Source organism: Strix uralensis, chromosome 3, assembly GCF_047716275.1.
Source record: "Strix uralensis isolate ZFMK-TIS-50842 chromosome 3, bStrUra1, whole genome shotgun sequence".
NCBI lineage: Eukaryota > Metazoa > Chordata > Aves > Strigiformes > Strigidae > Strix > Strix uralensis.
In genome coordinates, this window is record NC_133974.1 from 17525767 (window position 1) to 17545366 (window position 19600).

General features: G+C 36.6%; 1 protein-coding gene across 3 annotated transcripts in view; it reads right to left on the reverse strand.

Annotated features, from left to right (window-relative positions):
* ASAP2 (ArfGAP with SH3 domain, ankyrin repeat and PH domain 2) overlaps nt 1–19600 on the reverse strand; it is a 93001-nt gene that overhangs the window by 7669 nt on the left and 65732 nt on the right. The window contains exons 13-26 of one of the 3 annotated variants that reach the window (XM_074861585.1): nt 18670–18718; nt 18394–18560; nt 16871–17004; nt 16068–16162; nt 14137–14326; nt 13618–13703; nt 13304–13419; nt 12756–12823; nt 10796–10909; nt 6898–7153; nt 4267–4428; nt 3206–3374; nt 1742–1809; nt 1–104 (exon numbers count right to left, since the gene is read on the reverse strand). In XM_074861585.1, coding sequence (XP_074717686.1) covers nt 1–104; nt 1742–1809; nt 3206–3374; nt 4267–4428; nt 6898–7153; nt 10796–10909; nt 12756–12823; nt 13304–13419; nt 13618–13703; nt 14137–14326; nt 16068–16162; nt 16871–17004; nt 18394–18560; nt 18670–18718 — 1778 coding nt within the window. Of the gene's footprint in view, nt 108–1741; nt 1810–3205; nt 3375–4266; nt 4429–6897; nt 7154–10795; nt 10910–12755; nt 12824–13303; nt 13420–13617; nt 13704–14136; nt 14327–16067; nt 16163–16870; nt 17005–18393; nt 18561–18669; nt 18719–19600 lie in introns of all 3 variants that reach the window. The other 2 variants (XM_074861584.1, XM_074861586.1) reach the window with 2 other exon arrangements.

Sequence of the window (19600 nt, forward strand, 5' to 3'; positions counted from 1 at the left end):
TATTTGTGATTTCCTTGGCATTGGTGCTGGTGGTTGGATTTGTGCCAAAGTATTTGTTGTAGAACCAGTTTGTGTTACTGGAATTTCACATACAGACTCTCCTGCTGCTAAAGTAAGTAAAACAAGTAAATTTTAGGCATGTGTTAAAAAAAAGTAAGAGTGATGACACAAATTGAAACCAAATTAATTATTCTTTAAAAGATGCAAATAATTTTATACCCATGAGTATTTCTTTTTAAAAATTATTCTTTCTAAATAACTGAACAGAATTTTTCTATCCTTTTCCTTACCAAAAAGGCCTCTTTTCCCAAAGAAAATTACCTAAGACCTTTAATACTGCAGATACGCTAAAAGAGAAAAAAGCCTATAAAATAGACGAGAGCAGAACCAAATATCCCATTTCCCATTTGTTCACAGCAGACTGTGTACTTTTGGAACCCTTCTTTGCTAGTAAAGACCATCATTATCAAGATGCTGTATCCTTCACAGGAGACTCCCCACGCAGATGGCAGACAGTCATTAGCAAATTCCCCTTGAGTATGTCAAGGGGAAATAAAAAAGAATCACAGCAAGAACCAATGAACATAATATATACAGTGGAAGAGGAAACTGGGTAGGAGAAATTCTGCTACAACCACCACAGAATCCACATAAACTTTACTGTGGACATTTTATTGAAATGACATTATTGTAATGTCCAAAGTGGTAGTAACTTTGAACAATGAAAAGTGCAGAATGAATAATGAACTCTGTTCATTATTATGAAAAGACCAATATCGATTTGCAATTTAATTAAAAGTGACACTATATGTGTTTTAGATTTCCAAACTAGAAACCTTTTTCTGTTCTAAAATGTGTATGTTACCTTGTTTATGACACATGCAAACAAGAGAGTAAACTAACTAAAGCTTTCATAATGCATCCTTTGTTTGAGTGGGATTTAGTAAGGTCAGGAAAGCTAAAGCCCAACTGGAATTGAATCTGGCAAGGGATGTCAAAGACAACAAGAAGGGCTTCTGTAAATATATAGGTAACAAAAGGCAAATCAGGGAAAACGTGGGCCCATTGCTCGGAGATGGGGATGTGTTTACACAGGACATGGAAAAGGCTGAGGTACTAAATGCTTCCTTTGCCTCAGCCTTTATTAGCAAGACCAGTCTTCAGGAATCCCAGGTCCCAGGGACCAGGCAAAAATCTGTAGCAAGGAAGTGCAAAGTCCTGCACCTGGAGACAAACAAGCCCATGCACCAGCTGGAAAGCAGGACCAGAGGCAATGGGCACAAACTGAAACACAGGAGGTACTATCGGAACATCAGGAAACACTTTTTCACTGTGAGGGTGACTGGGCACTGGCACAGGTTGCCCCGAGTGGTTGTGGAGTCTCCATTCTTGGAGATATTCAGAAGCCATCTGGACAGCCTTGGGCAACTGGCTCTGGGTAGCCCTGCTTGAGCAGGAGGGTTGGGCCAGATGACCTCCAGAGGTCCTTCTCAACCTCAACCATTCTGTGACTCTGTTTCTTATTACATGGCCACATTGTTTAGATTAATTGGCCCGTAACTCTGTTTATGCAGAAGAGCTTGAGGCATCAGGGTCTCCGCAATCAAGAAGAGAAACAACAAGAATGCTGGTACTGACTGTATTTAAATGTGTAAGGTAAATAAAAACCCCCCACGCTCTCCCTTAGGCTGTTATAATGATAGCTTAATTACAATAAAATAAATTTCTAAACCACAATTACCAGTTTGTTGTAGAGACCCAAGTCCTCTGGACTGTCCTTTGTTAGTTAAGCCAGATGACTTCTCAGACCTGTGCAGAAAGTTAGAAATTCATCCATTTAAGAAACAACAAGACCTTGAACCTCAACAATACAGAGTATTTTCCAAATTATAAAATTCTCATCACGTCTTCAGTATATTCTGGTGACAGCTATTTTGCTTTTAAAAATACTACTTTGCTTCCGTATTTTTGATTACACCAATCATGAGTTGCACTTAAATTTAAAAACGTAAGGCAGAAGAATAATATAGGTTCAATTACTGCAATTTGTGTAGAGCAGATTTTCTAAGTTCTGAAGTTCCTTTCACTGCTGTTTTAAAATTCTTTGTTAAAATTATGTATCCATATTAATCTGTACATTGTAGCAAGCTTCAGCAAGTTGCTTCTTCCTTTTACTTAGTATGGTATATGCAATCAAAGGACTAGAAAGGGAACTCAAAGGTTGTTTACCTCTTTCATTCACAAAGGATCAACAATTTACGACGATATTTCCCTGTGCTTACTTTTGAAAAGCTATCCCTAGTGTCTAACCAAATTATTCTTCCCACAACTTCCCATTACCTTATTGATCTTCCCTGATTTCTGCCTCATTGTTTCATATCTTTATTTTACTGCAATACCCAAAACTGAACACAGTAGTCCAGCTGAGGCATTACTGATGTTGAGTCAACTGGCAGGATTAATTCATATAGTTTGCAGGCTATAATCAAACAATCCCATTTCTCTTTGACTCTTCCACAACAGCATGAGTCATCTGACTTACTTGTATCTATGATTCACTACGTCCTTGCAGATCCTTCTCTTAAGGACTTTTGCTTAACCTTACTCTGCTTCGTTTCTGTAGCTGATTGTTCTTAAGTACTAAATGTTGCTTACTGAATGACACCCCTCTTCTCCCTTGACTACTGCTCCAGTTTCTCAAGGCTACTTTGGATATAATCCTGTTTTCCCAGACACTGGTTGCTCCTAACTTTGTTTCCTGTAAATTTAAAAATTCTATTTTCTGTTCCACGTCTTTCTACTCCTGCCATGAATGAAAATACTGAATGGAGCTGAACCTACACAAAAAGCATGTGAACAACAAATAACACAATCAGACATAAGATCTGATTATCTCTTCTTTGTTATTAGATGAGAATTAGAAACAGCATATTCTTTGTGGCTTCTTATTTCCACCATGGCTAAGCATTCTGTAGATATTCTGCAAGTCATACAATCTAAAACCACTAGGCTGTCTTGTTTTTATGTGGGAATCCTTGTAATCTGCTCCCTTAAGTGTCTGCCTTCTGTTCCTTCCCATGCTCTAGAACAACATCATTGGCAAAAGTATGCATGCTTTATAGATGACTTGCATGTTATATGCCATAAAATTGAAAAGTTACTAGTAACTACGAAGTATATTAGATACTAAAATGACATCAGTTACCCAGGAATAGGCTTTCTTTGAGAGATTCTACTAGGAGGTTGTGGGGGCAGTGGTGGCGGGACTGGCTTAGTTTGTGGAGGAGCTGGTTGCTGTTTAGATTGCTGGTTCAGAGCTTCTATAATGCTGGCTGTCTTTGCCACTGGAGGCGGTGGTGCTGGAGAAAGTACATCTATAGAAGAAAGTTAGACAGTGAAACGGAATTACATTTCTGTTTACCATTTTGTTTCTTGGGTTCTCATCCACAGGTTTTCCTGTTACAGGATTTACCCCCATCCAAGAAAAATGCTTTACTACATGTAATCAATAACTTAAACAGAAAGCAATCCTTCCACTGGAAGGAGGACCTCTCTGGAAAGAGGTTTACCTTTTGTTTCACCTAGTCAAGGTCAGAGAGCTTACAAGTACTTCAATTTACTCAAGCATCAACAAGCAAAGAAAATTCTTACCAAAGTCAGTCATATTCTTGAAAATAGTAGATCAGAATATATTTAATAAAGTGCTAATATTGTTTGCTCGATCAAGGTCTTCAGTTCGTGTTTTATGGAAAAGTAACTGAGTGAACGCTATCTGAGAAATTTTATTTAGAGGAACGTCTTTTCTTAAAATCCTGTTACAATTAATGTCTAACTAACCACATTAGGTTTAGCAATTAATTAAAATTTCTGTTGAATTCTTGAAACCACCACAACAGCAGCTAGCAATGCATTAAAACATCTTTTTGCATTCCTACAGTCTGCAAGAATCAAGCATAATGTGGAGACATAGCCCCAGGCCTACATGCAACACTCATCTTTACGATTAGTGAGAAATGCAGCATTGAAACTAAAAAGTGAAGAGCTCTTGAGCTCAAGTAATAGATAGTATTTCCTGTTGACTCTGCACTACAGCATACAGTCCTCACTGGAACATCAGAGAAGACAGTTCATACAAAGTTACTGGATGGGAACGATAGGCCAAAGCTACAGTCACCAAAAGAGGAAGTATGAGTTGTGGAAATGGAAAAATAAGCCAACTATGATTAGATACAGCAGAAGGGAAAACAGGGGAAAGTGGAAACATACTTGTAGATGTTACACGCAATGGCGGCACAGGGGGATGAATAGCTGGTGGATCTGATGAAGACCTCTGCCTGCTTATACTTTCCACTCCTAAAGAATTTGTCTTCCACATTGCATTAGATGAAGAAATTGTCTGAATACCACTGCCAAGAACTGAAGGCTGAACTAAAAAGAGAGGAAAATACTGTATTATTATTATTGCTTACCCTAAGCACAAAGTGTTAATATTCACACCTGTGCTTTTAAAAATGGTGCAGCTAGATCACTATATTCAGCAACAGGAACCACTGCCATCCTGCTGGAATGCCAGAGCAGAAATCAGAGTCTGATGTAAAAAATTACATAGAAGTTTCTAGGTGAAGTCTTACTAACGCTTTACCTAAGTAAAATTTGTCTCCAGTCATTACTTTAAAATATGTCAACACTTGAAAAAGCAGAAATTTCTCAACCAGAAGACAGAAGGCAAGTCTTGCTACCTTCTTTAATCCCTGACTGATAGCTGCAATCTTCTCAGGTACTGCAAGAAAAGGACCTCACTCTTGCATGAGCATTAGCAGACATTGCTGACTCAATGTGAAACATCAGTTTTGACTTGGAATTGACACAAAACTGTAATTCTGAATTTCACCCAAACAAGAAGCTATAATAACTAGTCATGAAGCAGTTACAAAGTACGACTTCTTTGGGGCCTCCTAAATGACTCCATTCTTAGGCTGAAAAGCAGCCTCCCCATTTCATAAAAACACCCTACAGGTTTTCTTCATAAAGCCAATATTTTGCATATATCATGCCACTTCTCCCTACTCAGCACATGAGCATTATATTAAGAAAAGATGAAACAGAGTAAGGTATGAATAAATATTAAGTTGCAGGGAAAAGCATAAAAGCCTCAGAAGACTTGGAGAACAGCCTAAAGCTAAGAGGACAAAGGAGTAATAATACACCATAACATCAACATCAGCAATCAACAAGAAGCTAAGATAGATGATACTATTACAGCTTTTAGCCTATTATTTTATATTCTTAGTTAATACATTGCTAGAGTAAAGAATATGAGCTAATAATCTAAGCCAGGCAGCATGATTTCTTGGCGTGAGCTGCACTATACCGGTGCCAAGAAGTCTGGGGTTGGAAATGAAATTAAAATGACACTCTTTGAAAAGTGTCATTTAATCAAGGGCAAACAGTGGGTAAAATAGTATGGTTTGTCATGATTAAAATAATATCAAAGGGTAAAACAGTCTTTTTAACTATCCAATTGTATTACTAGTTTAGAGAGAGAATATAACAGTTAAACAGACTATGCAGGCTCCTTGGGTGAATTTTCCTGTTTGGTGGGGGAAACATTCCTTTCCATCAAGTAAAAAAAGTGTCTAGATATTAAGCTTAGACTTCAAGCAGAAATGCTAGATGAAAGGAATCCCACCTTGGTTAAGTTTTACATGCTGCTAAACTTCCCCCAGTGTCATGTTACCTCTTTTAAGTAACCCGATACCATGCTGTTCTACTGTTTTCAGTTTTTCTGCTCCCAAAATAACATATTTTAACCCAACTTCTATGCTACAGCCGTTCCTGTGAGACCAATAACTGACTTTTCATATTACACATATGTTCAATTCGCCATCTCAGACACAATCACTGGTGTATGGAGTCTTGCGTTCTGACCTCTGCACAATGCTCCCAAAGGCAGAAGCCGCTCACATATGCCTAGAACATTCCCCGCTCGTGTCTCCTCTTATGGAGTCTGAATTACAGCACCATAGAAAATCATGTGTTTATATAGTAATTTTTCTTCAATTGAACTTTATATAAATTTAGCATCCATGAAAGCTGCTTGATTAATAAAGATATTAAAACAATGAAACACACCGAACATGTACTGTACAAGAGGACCTATACAGGTTTCTCTATGCCTCTTTAATATGATCCAAAAAGATTATATATGAAGATAAGAACAAAGTTCACAGCATCAGCTTTAATGGTAGATTTTGCAGGCACAAAAGCCTTCTGAACCAGGATGAGACACGTACGTTTTACATTGTTCTGCTGATCAGGGTATAACCAGTAATTGGTAGTTACATTTTCAGTTGGCTATGAGTTCTCTAAAATCATCCAGTTCTCCACATCATGACACTTAAAGTTTTATTTCAACAACCTTGAAGCATATACTTATTAAGAGAAGACTTTGCAAGGTTAAAATCATGTTCTGCATACACTCTCCATTCTCCCAGGTCTTAAACAATTCTCCACAGCAGCCAAATGCTATTGAAGCTGTACATTTAAACTGAACTCTGACAATGACATCTTCAAGAAACAGAAGTATGAAAAGATGGAATAGAACCAAAAAAAACCCCAAAACTGCTGAACCAAATTGACTGCAGCCCTCCTTTTAATAAATTGTTTACTCTCCTGAGGTTATCTGTGCATTGTTTTCTCAAACGCTATTCTGAAAAATCAAACTCAGATCAGGTTGTGCAGATTCACATCAAGTATGTAAAATAAAGTCTTGAATAAACTGTTCGAATACCTACCTGTGCAAAACAACTGTAAAAGGAAACCTAAAAAATGTAATAATAAAAAACCTATTATGATCATGTTTTTCTAACATACAATGATATTTTCCAGTATTAGTACCTTTGCCAATATTCCTTGGAGGTAGAGGAGGTGCACTACTTGTAACAGGTACTGCAGGCTGAATGGGAGGTGGACTGCCACTGAGTATTGCTCCATATGTTTCATTTTGTAATATACTTGGCATAAATCCTCTTTGCTTATCCTTAGCAATGTTTGCTGCATCTCTTGCCAAGGATGCTACATTAGGCTGAAGTTGGTTTGATCCAAGTTGATAGAAGCTGACCGGCCTGTCCTCTCTCCGATTGGGACTTGGTTGCTTAAACACAATAACAAAAGTACTCACTGATACCACATTAGTTGTACTCATTTTATTAGTTGATAGAAAGTTATTGGCTTCTAGAAAGAAAAAATGTCTTCTAATATGCATTTTTGTTGCCTTTAATATGTAATCTAAAGCCTACATTCCTCCCTCTTCAAGACAAAGTAACTGTGGACATGAAAAAAAAAGATTAAATGTGAATTGCATTTTGAAACAATTATAATTTCCTCATTTTATCCTGTAGTTTAGTCCTATAAGATAATACTGTATCCTTATATGCACAGGACTATACTCCTACAGATAGTCAATACAGACATTCAGATTGAATCAAGCAAAGTTTCCCTGTACCAAAATACCAGGCAGTATTTTCAATAGTAAATAAACAACTGAAGATCCTAAGCCTCAGCAGCATTAGATCTCAAATAGATGATGATGATCTCAAAATCCAGACACAACTGAATCTAAGTGTTTTATCTGTAGCTCAGTATATAATAAATTAGGAGCCAAAACTTCTCATGAACTCTTTTCAGCTCACTAATATCACTGGACAAGTTTGGGAGATTAGTTCAATTGGCAGCTGGGATGGAACATTGCTCATCCCATGCACATTATCAAATGAGATCTAATTAGTTATCTTTGAGATTTACAGCAAGTCATCTGCTTGCTATGCACAGTTCACATTATTTTTCCTGTTTCAACAGCAAGCATAGTAATTATTGTTATCAAATGATAATTAAAATAGCTGGAGTTATAAATTCATGTGGCTACTACAGGAATGGGTTGTAACAATCCACAGCTCAGAGAGCATAAATATGCCTTCAGAAATAGTGTTACATAAACACATCGCTGATGTACTGTCTGTATTAAATTAAAATAACCATTTATAGTAATAGCACGTAGGCAGAATAAAGATTTACACCAATAGTATCACATACAAGCCATCCATTTTCCTCTGAAAATATTCAGTGCTTACTCTGGATTGATCACGTAGGGCCTTTAGACATGTTATAGCACAGCATTATAGTTCAAAGATTTATCAGAATAATGTACATGACAGCCAGATGCATTAATCCCTACCTTTACTTTGGCATAGCAACCTCCCTCCTCACTGGCTGATTCTCTCCATTCCCTGACCTCTCCACTGTCCTGGTTCTGGTATTTGTTTCAGCCCACACTTGCTTCTGCTTTCTAAATCAGCAGAAAATTCTTCTTTGTTTTGTTGATTTAGCTTTTCACTGGTTTACCAAACCGAAAGAGCTCAATACAGGACAGAATGGAGGCAAAAGATGAGGTAGGACCAGGCAGCTGAGGTGTGGAACAGAAGCAGAAACGAGCTAGATTGTCTTAGCCTTCTTTTAGGTTAGTCTCCTGTATGTGAAGTTTTGGGCTAAAAGAACTTCAATTTCAAACATGACCTTTTCTGACAAAGATCACAAAATCTATTCAATTGCTTTACCAGAAAAAGAGACAAGCCTAATAGCTTGACATCTACAAGCAATAGCAGTATTCACCGGTGCATTCAATGTAGTCACAGACACTAGTCTGTGATTAATAGTCCTTAATCTCCTTTGAAAAGTCCCTGTAGTATAAGCCTATTAATAGTGGGCAGTGAAGTAGCAGTTTCATTACTTCAGCCTCATTGCTGAGTAGCAGATAACTTCCTATATGAGATGGGAGCTCAGGGACTAGCCAATGCTGAACTGCAGAAGGCAACTGGCAACAGTGAAGGAAATGAAGGAAAAAAGAGATCAAAAATACAAATTTAGAGTGTTCCAGAAAGGGATTTGCTAGATATCTAGTTGTAAATTACCCAAAAGGTTTTACAGCTGGAAAAAATGAAATCTCTAAAATGTAACAGAAAGTTTCAAGTTGCTTTATCAAAAAGGTCATCACTACTGCTGTTATTATCTGAATGGTGATACAATATATAGGAATACATAAATACTGGGATATAATACGGAAGCTCACCCAGAAGAACTGGATTTAGCAGCTCACAGATTCCAGATTCTTGCACAGATACCAAAATTCTCAAGAAAAATCCTAAGAGAAGTCTCAGAAGGGTAGCAATTGTGCTTTGAAAGGGATGGCTTCTGACACGTTTTTTGCTCTTTGTTGCTAACTAGGTCAAGTCAAGCACCAGAGGTAACAGCTATCTTGGACTAAAGAGACAGGAGCTGGGGAGAAGAATCTTATGCAGACAAGATCTTGCAAAAATGGTATTTTGCCACAGAGGAAACTCACTGATGTGAAAATTAGTCTCCAAGACATTAACGCAATTCAATGGTCTGATGACCTGGCATTTTTTAAGACATTCTGTGAAGGCAAAAAAAATGAACCTATGACTGTCAGGTTTTAATACTTCTGAAAACAAAGCAAAACCCAGCACACAAGATTTGGTTTTATGTTATTAATTATTAGCAATTCATGCCCTGAGATGGGGACTTTGCAATAGAAGTATTGAAATGCTAAAACTTGTAGAAAGAAAAAATTCAAGTTTCATTATCCAGAGGAAAAAGGGTTGTTAGCTACTTTCAAGAGAAAAAAAGGTTGTGCTAACATCTGAAGATTAACTAATACAAAGTCTATTGTGTATTCCTTGCACTTTATGAAGGAAGCAGAAAAGGCATAAGCAATTATAACACCACACACACAAAAAGAAAAAAAACATGTGTTCAATACTTATATGGAATACTTCAAATTATGGAAGTTTCAGAATGTCACCAGTATTTAGGAACCTATACGTCATTTAAAATTACCTGGCCCCTAGAAATCCAAGCCATTTTTAAGTGTTGTTCAAGTATCAAAACATGGTAGTTTGTTCCCTGTCTGTATGTTTAGGTGCTTAAATACTTTTTAAAGTTGGTCCCTAAATTGGGAAATTAAATTTTGAAAATGCAATGAAGTTCCTATGCTACTGGAATACTTCTTAATACTCGTAATATGACCATCCTTGGAGATATTCAAAGCCATCTGGACATGGTCCTGGGCAACTGGCTCTAGATGACCCTGCTTGAGCAGGGGCGTTGGACCAGATGACCTCCAAAGGTCCCTTCCCACCCCAACCATTCCGTGATTCTGGACCCAATAGCACCACAACACCACCAGAAATTTCAGGTATGAAAAGACAGAAAACAAAAACCATTAAGTTTCAGAATTAAGACCCTACCCTGATATTAAGGGATGTAGCTTATTTAATGCACAAATTTAGTGCCACTGAAGAAAAGCCAATGCCTAAACTCTTCCAAAATTAAAGCCATCCGCTGGAGCTGTATCACAAACATGAGGAAATACTATAAGGTGCCTCTCTTTGTAAAGGCAATTTCCCTAGTTACTTTTGTTTCACAATCAGCAGATCTAAATATTCCTGAAAATACTATTGACTCCATTTAAAAAAAGATATCACATCTGGCTAATTGTGATTTGATCATCACCATACAGTTGTATGTTTCACACCTGATATTGAAGAGGAAAAAGAAGACAAACTATAATTTAAGGAACTAAAATTTAAGCTACTACATTTTACTACAGAACTTTATTTCAGTGTCTTCACACCTATAGCAAGAAGTAGCGTTACTGAAATCATTATGAACATCATGCTTACACATATATGTGTACAGAAAAATAGTAACGTATACAAACCTGCAGCTTTTCATCCACATCATCATCACTTTCATCCAGATCTTCATGGAGCAACCTCCATTCGTATTCTACATGAACATGAGAATTAAATCTTCCAGACAGTGCTTGAGTAAGCTAAGGAAAAGAAGATGACTGTTATGGGCAGTACTTATTTTAAAACAATGTATTTAAAAACAAACAAAAACCACATATAGAAGGAAACTTGGTTTCTAATATTACTTTTGTTTTAAAACCAGATTTCAGTAATCTGGAAAGTTATTACACTGGGACAAGTTTAAAGATTTAAGCTCTGTGAACAAATACAACACAAATAAATGAAAAGCAACTAGGCTTTTCATTAACCATTGCAGATCCATTCTCCATTTTCTGATAATAAGCACCACATCCTATTTGCTTTGATTTGGAAATTGCAAGTCAACGAAATTAACTGCAATGGCAGTTTTTTTTTAATCAGACTCACTTATCAAGAAGCCTTGACCCCACTAATCTATTTTCCTTGCTTACTAAAAATAGCAATAGTAGCCAACTTCCCTTCATAGAATCATAGAATGGTTTGGGTTGGAATGGACTTTTAAAGGTCTAGTCCACCCCCCCCACCCCCCACCCCCACCCCCCCGCTATAGGCAGGGACATCTTCCACTGGATCAGGTTGCTCAAAGTACCATCCAACCTCACATTGAGCACTTCCAATGATGGGGCATCCACAGCTTCTCTGGGCAGCAAGAAAATGGCCTTCATCCATGGCCTTCACCCATAAAAAGTACTTCAGTGATTAGATTTCAATAAGATGTCAGACACTTTGAATCATAGAATCATTTAGGTTGGGAAAGACCTTTAAGACCATTGAGTCCAACCATTAACCTAACACTGCCAAGTCCATCACTAAACCATGTCCCTAAGCAGCACATCTACACGTCTTTTAAATACCTCCAGGGATGGTGACTCAAACACTTCCCTGGGCAGCCTGTTCCAATGCTTGACAACCCTTTCAGTGAAGACATTTTTTCCCAATATCCAATCTAAACCTCCCCTGGCACAACTTGGGGCCATTTCCTCTTGTCCTATCACTTGCTACTTGGAAAAAGAGACCAACACCCACCTCACTACAACCTGCTTTCAGGTAGCTGTAAAGAGCAATAAGGTCTCCCCTGAGCCTCCTCTTCTCCAGACTAAACAACCCCAGTTCCCTCAGCTGCTCCTCATAAGACTTGTGCTCCAGACCCTTCACCAGCTTCGTTGCCCTTCTTTGGACACGCTCCAGCACCTCAATGTCTTTCTTGTAGTGAGGGGCCCAAAACTGAGCACAGTATTTGAGGTGCGGCCTCACCAGTGCTGAGTACAGGGGTAAGATCACTTCCTTAGTCCTGCTGGCCACACTATTTCTGATACCACCCAGGACACCATTGGCCTTTTTGGCCACCTGGGCACACTGCCGGCTCATATTCAGCTAGCTGTCAACCACCACTTCCAGTTCCTTTTCTGCCAGGCAGCTTTCCAGCCACTCTTCCCCAAGCCTGTGGCAATGCATGGGGTTGTTGTGACCCCAGTGCAGGACCTAGAACTTGGCCTCGTTGAACCTCATACAGTTGGCCTCAGCCCATCACTCCAGCCTGTCCAGATCCCTCTGCAGAGCCTCCCTACCCTCGAGCAGATCAACACTCCCACCCAAGTTGGTGTCATCTGCAGAGTTACTGAGGGGAATCTTACTTGTGGATCTGGGACTAATAGCTCAAACAGAATCATCCCCTGGCCCCAAGAAGTTTAGCATTTCCAAAGCATGTAGAAAGAAATATAATCTTCTTTTTAAAGGCATATAACTTGATATAAGCATATAATATTTCTAAGCATACAACTATTCCATCTGGAATATATTTGTTGAATATTCAACTGTAAACTGTTAAATATTCAAATATGATTCTGCTTATAAATGCACAAACACGCAAAAAGATGCAACACTTACCAGCTCTTCACAGTGAGTATGTTTCAAACGTTTAGCTATATCAAGTGGCGTCTCTCCTGATTCGTTAGCTGTATTACAGCAAGAAAAGAAAGTTATAATGATAGGTGTCACATTAATATGTCCATTACTAAAGACAAACCTGCAGGTACATAGTGAAGTACTAGACCAACACGCTCTTAAAATTAATTTCTTTCCTTCATATATAGGTCTAACTCATATCAATCCTCTGAGCATGACAAGCAGTAGCAATTCAACATGCCATATATATGGAATGATGGCCATGAAATGGCAGTATATAACTAAGCAACAACATATCAGTTAAAAATCTCAGTACTTACTTATCTAAATATATTTAAAAAACAAGTGAAATGTATAAGTCAATTTTAAATGTGAAATAAACAGTGAATATTGATTTTTTTTTTATAATGAAGATTATATTCACAGAATTATGATAAATAATTGAGGAGAAAATGCACTTATTCCACCTTCACTGTTTCTTATCTGAAGCAGTGACAAACATTAAATTGAAGTACACATTACCCTTTTACCTATTTCAATAGAAGCCTTCCCTCTCAGCAGCAGTTTGAGGCACTCAACGTTGTCTGTCAGACAGCAGTAATGCAGTGCTGTGCTACCTTTACATGTTTGCTTATCTAGATTGCCACTATTGGAGTAAAAGAAAGAAGAAAGCTGATTAAACTTAGTTTCCTACCCTATGTTAATAAACCTCTCCCATTACAAGATTTTCAAAGAATACAATTACATTTGCAAATACTAGAATTAGTTTTAGTGTTTGTATTCATTTCGTCACTTGACATAAAAGCAGTATCAATAACATTTTAATAGTTTTCCATACACTTACCTGTTCTGCACTAAAAAGTCAACTATATGAAGGGATGTTCGATCAACTGACCTAACAGCAAGGTGAAGCGCTGTTTCGTCTTGCTCCTAAGAATAAAACAGAAGAACAAACTTGTTTCTTCTGATTTACAGACAAGCAGAAATTTTATTAAGACGTAAGTTAGATTAATTAAAACATTTATATTTGACATGCTACCATTAAAACATCTCTTAAAGACTTTTATTGCTTCTCTTTCATTCCGTTAAATTAAATAAACAAATGGGTTGAAAATGAATAGATTATTGAATGATTTAATGTTTGATGTTTTAATACCTTTAAAATATGATAGTATTTGGAAACAATTTTAGATCAAACTATTTAATATCTTCTTTTGTTATTGTTAAATTACACCATTAAAAGGACAAGTGTTCAGAACAGTGTTTCAAATCTTATTTTCAAATAAGAAAAAATAGCCCTTTTTAATTAATGAAAGCATATTACACTTACAACAATTTGTCTAATAACATTTACAATACTTACATGGCCATTGGCCAGTGGAATTTTTTCTGTGAGATCCACACCGTCAGCATATACTTGGACTAATCCAAGAATGTCTCTTGATTTGACTGCTTCACAAAGTGCGTGCAATTTAGCTGCATTGTCAGCATGCTTTTTCCTTGCATATTTCCTTTCAATATACTTGGCAGTAATATAATCTTTTCTTGCATTCCTGAAATTGAATATAATTTACTTCCCTAACTTTTAGCAGAAGATACACATTAGAATTTCCATAAATACATGCAAGTCATTTGAAATAAAATCTGGGAAAGACTATTTCTCATTCATTATGGTAATTTTTCTTTTTAAATATGCATGTAAGACATGCAGTCTCGTATTTCCAGTATGAAATGTAACTACAGAAGATTAATCAAATATCCAGTATGAAGACAGACCATGAAATTTTCCCCTCTGAACTCCAGTGTGAAGTTGAGATCAAGATTACCCAGCTCTATATACAGAAGATACATCAAAGCTTCATAATGGTGGTTTGCTAACAGCAGCCTTGCAGGTTTATGTTTACCTGACTTGTATTCATACACATGCTGGAAAGGGATGGAAAGCATGGGATACAAAAATCTGTCTTATACCTCTGCACAGACTATCCAGGCCTTGGATCTGTATTCACAGCAGTGAGTATGTTCTGTAAAGCAACACTTGATCACAACTGTAACAGGGAGGATGTAGTAGTTTTGCCTCTAAACTGAAGCGAAAACTTAGTACACTTGAACCGGCACATGAGTTATCACTTTTGATGTTGATACTAACAAATGACTACTCCTCTTCCCATCACAGCAAGACAGGAGCTTACATGCCTCCCAGAGGCATAACTCCTCACCAGCTCTTGGGATGTACACAACATTGCAGAGAAGATGTTTAACAAAGCCATACTTTATCATCTAGATACTATATAACAGGCAAAAAGAAAAAAATCCAAATAATAAGAAATTGAATCAATAGATAGCTCTTGTTTCTGAAGCATATGACACTGTTCCTTCATAGTTTTTAAAAAGTGTTTGTCTTCAGGTTCTCATTCCACAAAAAAAGCCCCTGACTTGACATGTATCAAACTAAACTATTTTTTAAAAACCATCAATTTTTAGAAGCCTTCTTATGCTACTGATTTAGCATTCAGTAAAATTATCAGTAAATTTAATTATTAATATTAATATTCTGTATTATTATTGATAGTGGTAGTCAACAATTATTTACACTGCATAGTTTAACACTGGTTCTGTCCAAATGGTAAAAGTCCAGTTAACATAAAATCCACTGGTTCTGTCCAAATGGTAAAAGTCCAGTTAACATAAAATCAGCTTCATCCAAAGCCAATTCTTCTGGGTTTGTTTCCACATCGTTTACTAGCTCTTTTATGGTGGAGTAGTATCCAGCCAAGTAGGCAGCTGTCCTTGCTGTGTCTCTGCCATCACTGTTCAGTGTTTTCAAAGAGTTCAATTAAATGTTCTGTCTTTATTCCACATAGTCACAGATTCAAGTTCTAGGTGTAGTTTCTAAATGCTAGGTGTTCAGTATATTTTAGGTAAAATGTGCGCCTTATTCCAATTTCTATTTTGTGTTTAAATAGCACAAAATTAATAGCTTTGTTTTTAATCCTTACCCTTGTGTGTCTTTAAAATTCCCAACAAGTCACGTTTAATTTGTTTCTGTCCCACAAATCATGATTCAGAGAGTTGGTAAAATAATCCTTACTATTAGGGAAGGCACAATCAGATAAAGCTCAATAAAACAGACATGCAAAGCATCAGAAAACAGGTTTATGCCTTGGCTACAGGGCTATATATAGGGCATTATACATCTTTCATGGCCTGCTGGTGCAAGCCATAATGGCACAACCCATTAGCAATATTAAATTAAATGTCTGCCTTTTTCAGAAGTAGTGGCTCTTTACTTACATATCGCTGCTTGGATTAGGTTTGACCATTTCATCAACTGGCAGAGAGAATTCCATAATCTCATTAAACCCAGCGTTCCCAATATTCTTTGCAAGCTGTTAAAAGAAAAAATAATCCACAGCTCACTTAATAAACATGTTCAGTTATTGGCCACACACATACTAGTAGGAAGGGAAAATGGGAGCTTGGACATTTTGTTTCTGATTCGTAGTTCTGCTACTACATCAGTGATCACAAACAGATCGGGCACCGTTTCGGATGTCAGTTTTCAGCTGGGATTTAATACACAAACAAGTAGCTGCAGAATAATCCATCAAGACACCAATTCATACAATAAATGCAAAATACTTTGTGCTGGGTGAGAACACACATATGAACTGTCACAGAGCAGCTGATATGTGGTAACTTCTTTGTGTAGCAAAGCTGAATATGTCTTCTTCCTTTGAGGATTAAAGTTCTCTTCTAAAATAATGCTAAATAATTAATGGAATAATTATTTGTGAAGTCCTTCAATTTTTAATCTGAGAGGTACAGCTGCATTCTTTTAAAAAGCAACCATGGGTAAAAAGACTTGGAAACACAAAAAATATGAAGCCTCTACTAATTTGAATTCTAAGATCAGGCAAAATTTACAGTAAGACACTATGTTCCAGGAGGTTCCCTTAAACTTGAAGAATTAAGCTTCCTTAAACTATGTTTATCCAGAGGCAGCTTTCAGGATTGGAACAACTTATTGTTAAAGTGACAGAAATATACTTGTGTTGGAAGTACTATTTTTAAGTTAATAAAAGCCATTTGATTACCAAAAGTTCAGATGTTCCCAGCACATCTAATGTAAGTGATTGCATTCTGGAATAGTGAACACCAAGTTCTCTGTGAATTCCTGAGCATTCAATGCAAGTTAGAATTCCCAAGTTTGTTGAAAGCCAGGTAGGATCTGAAACAGAAAGCACTCACAGAATTTAAATTTATTCAGGTAATTATTTAATTCTAGAAAATGTAGTATACAGAAATGAAATTCTGTAAAATAAGATTCCTGTACATGAATTATCAGGTTTTTTAATTTATATCTTTACATTTACTCTATCGGGAAATACAAACCAGGATTTTTTTAATGGTGAAAGAAGTGAAGATGCAAATTTAAATTTTTTTTTTTTTTTTTTTTTTCCATAGAGGACATTGCTCTCCAAGAGAGCTGTTCAAACAGTCCAGTTGGTCATTCTCCACACAGCTTTCAGGAACTTCATTTTTCCACCACCAATATAAAATGGTGTCACATTCTCAGCTGGGGGTATAGGTGCAGTTCAAACCATATAACAATGAAACAATGAAATAACAATGCCAACAGTGGGTTTTTTTGTATTTTGCATATAGACTTCAGACTAAGTGAAGCAGCAGTGACTCTGAAGTATACATACAGCACCACACTACAGTGGATTCTCACTCAACTATTTCAAAGGTACTGAGGCTCATCCTTCTCCATCACCCTTGCTTGTCTTCTCCTGGTATTTTGCATGCTTGCTATACCATTCCCTCATCTTCCAGACAAACAATTAATTTCTGAAGATTTAGACAGCTTAGAAATTCATTTATTTGATAAAGGTTTGGTAGTAGTTATTTAGAATCTCCTTTAAAGAGAGCAGGATTGACTCTTCCCATAGTTTTATACAGTATCTACTGCTGGAAGTTACTATTGATTTATAAAGTGCATACAGCTTCAGATCTGATGTTTTCAGCTACAGTTTCAGATCAAAAAAACCTAAGTCCTGCAGTACCTCTGCAACATAAAAGAACACAGGAAACAGCAGGATTTAAAAAATAATTTGAGGAGGATTAAAGTAGAAATTAATCAATCAACAAAACCAACACTACAAACCATAGTCAGCAGGTGCATTCTTTTCCAAATAAGTACAGTCTTAGACATATTCCCTGGCTCACTTTCAAAGTCAAACATAAAAAGTGAAAAAAAAAAAAGAAACTAAAAGATGTATTAAGAAAATGCTTCAAGTATCTTACTGCTGTCCAGTTTTGCCTAAATCTTACGTAAAATATGGGCTAATAAGTGCAATTGATTTATATAAGCAAGTGTTACAATTAGAAAAACACGGGGAGAAAAATAAACTTCTTAGTAACTTTTCTCCCCACTGACAATACGCATATAGCAAATCAATCTTACTAAAGTAGTGCAATTAAACTGTTAGCACATTCTACTACGTGTACAATCTTTGTGAGATAAGGAGTAGAAGTGAAAGCATAAAACATCAGCTTAAATACTCTCATGAGACACAGAATTTTTACCAATTAGAAATATGCTTAATTGAGTCACCTTGTGCTCCACAGTCACAACACACATCATTTCCAGTCATCCTCTGGACTTCAGATATAATTTCTTTTGTCAGTTCCTGGACAATATTATTTTCTCCTGTGTTATCATCTCCTTTGAATGCATTATTTAAAGCTTCCTCTTTGCTGTTTTGTAGCACAGATGTCCATCTAAAATGGCAGTAATATTTTGCTATTAAATGTTTTGGCACTTCTAAAGTTCAAGGTAACGTCTCAGTCGAACAACAGTATCAAAAGTAAAATTAGCAAAGTAACTCACATTTGACATTCCTGTTCATCCTCTGCTTGAAAGTGGTACGTTCTGTCATCTGCACAATAAATAATTCACACACTGATTAAAAAAATGATTGAAAAATGGATTTTGCAGAAATCTCCCCAAAATCTAAAATTGATTGATATATGACTCCTGGGGTCTCTAATCTTATCACTGGAGTGCTGACAGGCAAAAAAGTCTATTTAGCAAGTTTCACTTTTACTACCTACAGTTCATCTAAGTTTACACGTACGTTTACACAAGGTGGCTTGTTGCTCTTTAAACAGAAACTGTTTTCTTCAGTGCTGTGCTTCTATCATAAGCAGCAGGAGAGTGTAGTAATTTTTCCATGTTCTAGATATAACCGCAGTAATCACAAGTCTAAAGTTCTGCTGGGGGGTGGTGGTGGTGTGTGAGTAAAATACAGAGACCATATTTGAGTTTATTTGTATATATAAGAAAGGTTTAAAGCTTCCAAATGAGCTCTTAAAACCACAGCAATCAGAAATGACAACACAAATTTGCCAGACACAAAGTCCAATCAGAATAAGTTCCAAGATGTTTCAATTAAATCAAGATAAAAAATTTCAATTTACTACTACTTCTGTAATTCTAAGCATTGTTATCATAGTGTACTGTTAAAGAAAAAAGCATAATACATTTTAAGTCTATGAAACAAATGAGATATGATACACTTTAATGATGGGAGTTGGAGTTAAAGTTAGAATAGTTGATGAGAAGAACAGAGGTAAAGCTACTAGCAAAAAGATATTCTAGGTTGAAAATTCCTAAAGTTTGAAAAAAGGTATTAAAAGATAGTTTCAAACACGGAAAATATTAAGAGAGCGAGGATACATGACAGGACAGAAAGGGAAGTGCTAGGTAAAGAATAAGAGATTTTATCTTGCCATGATACAGCAATTTGCAGTTTTTAAAA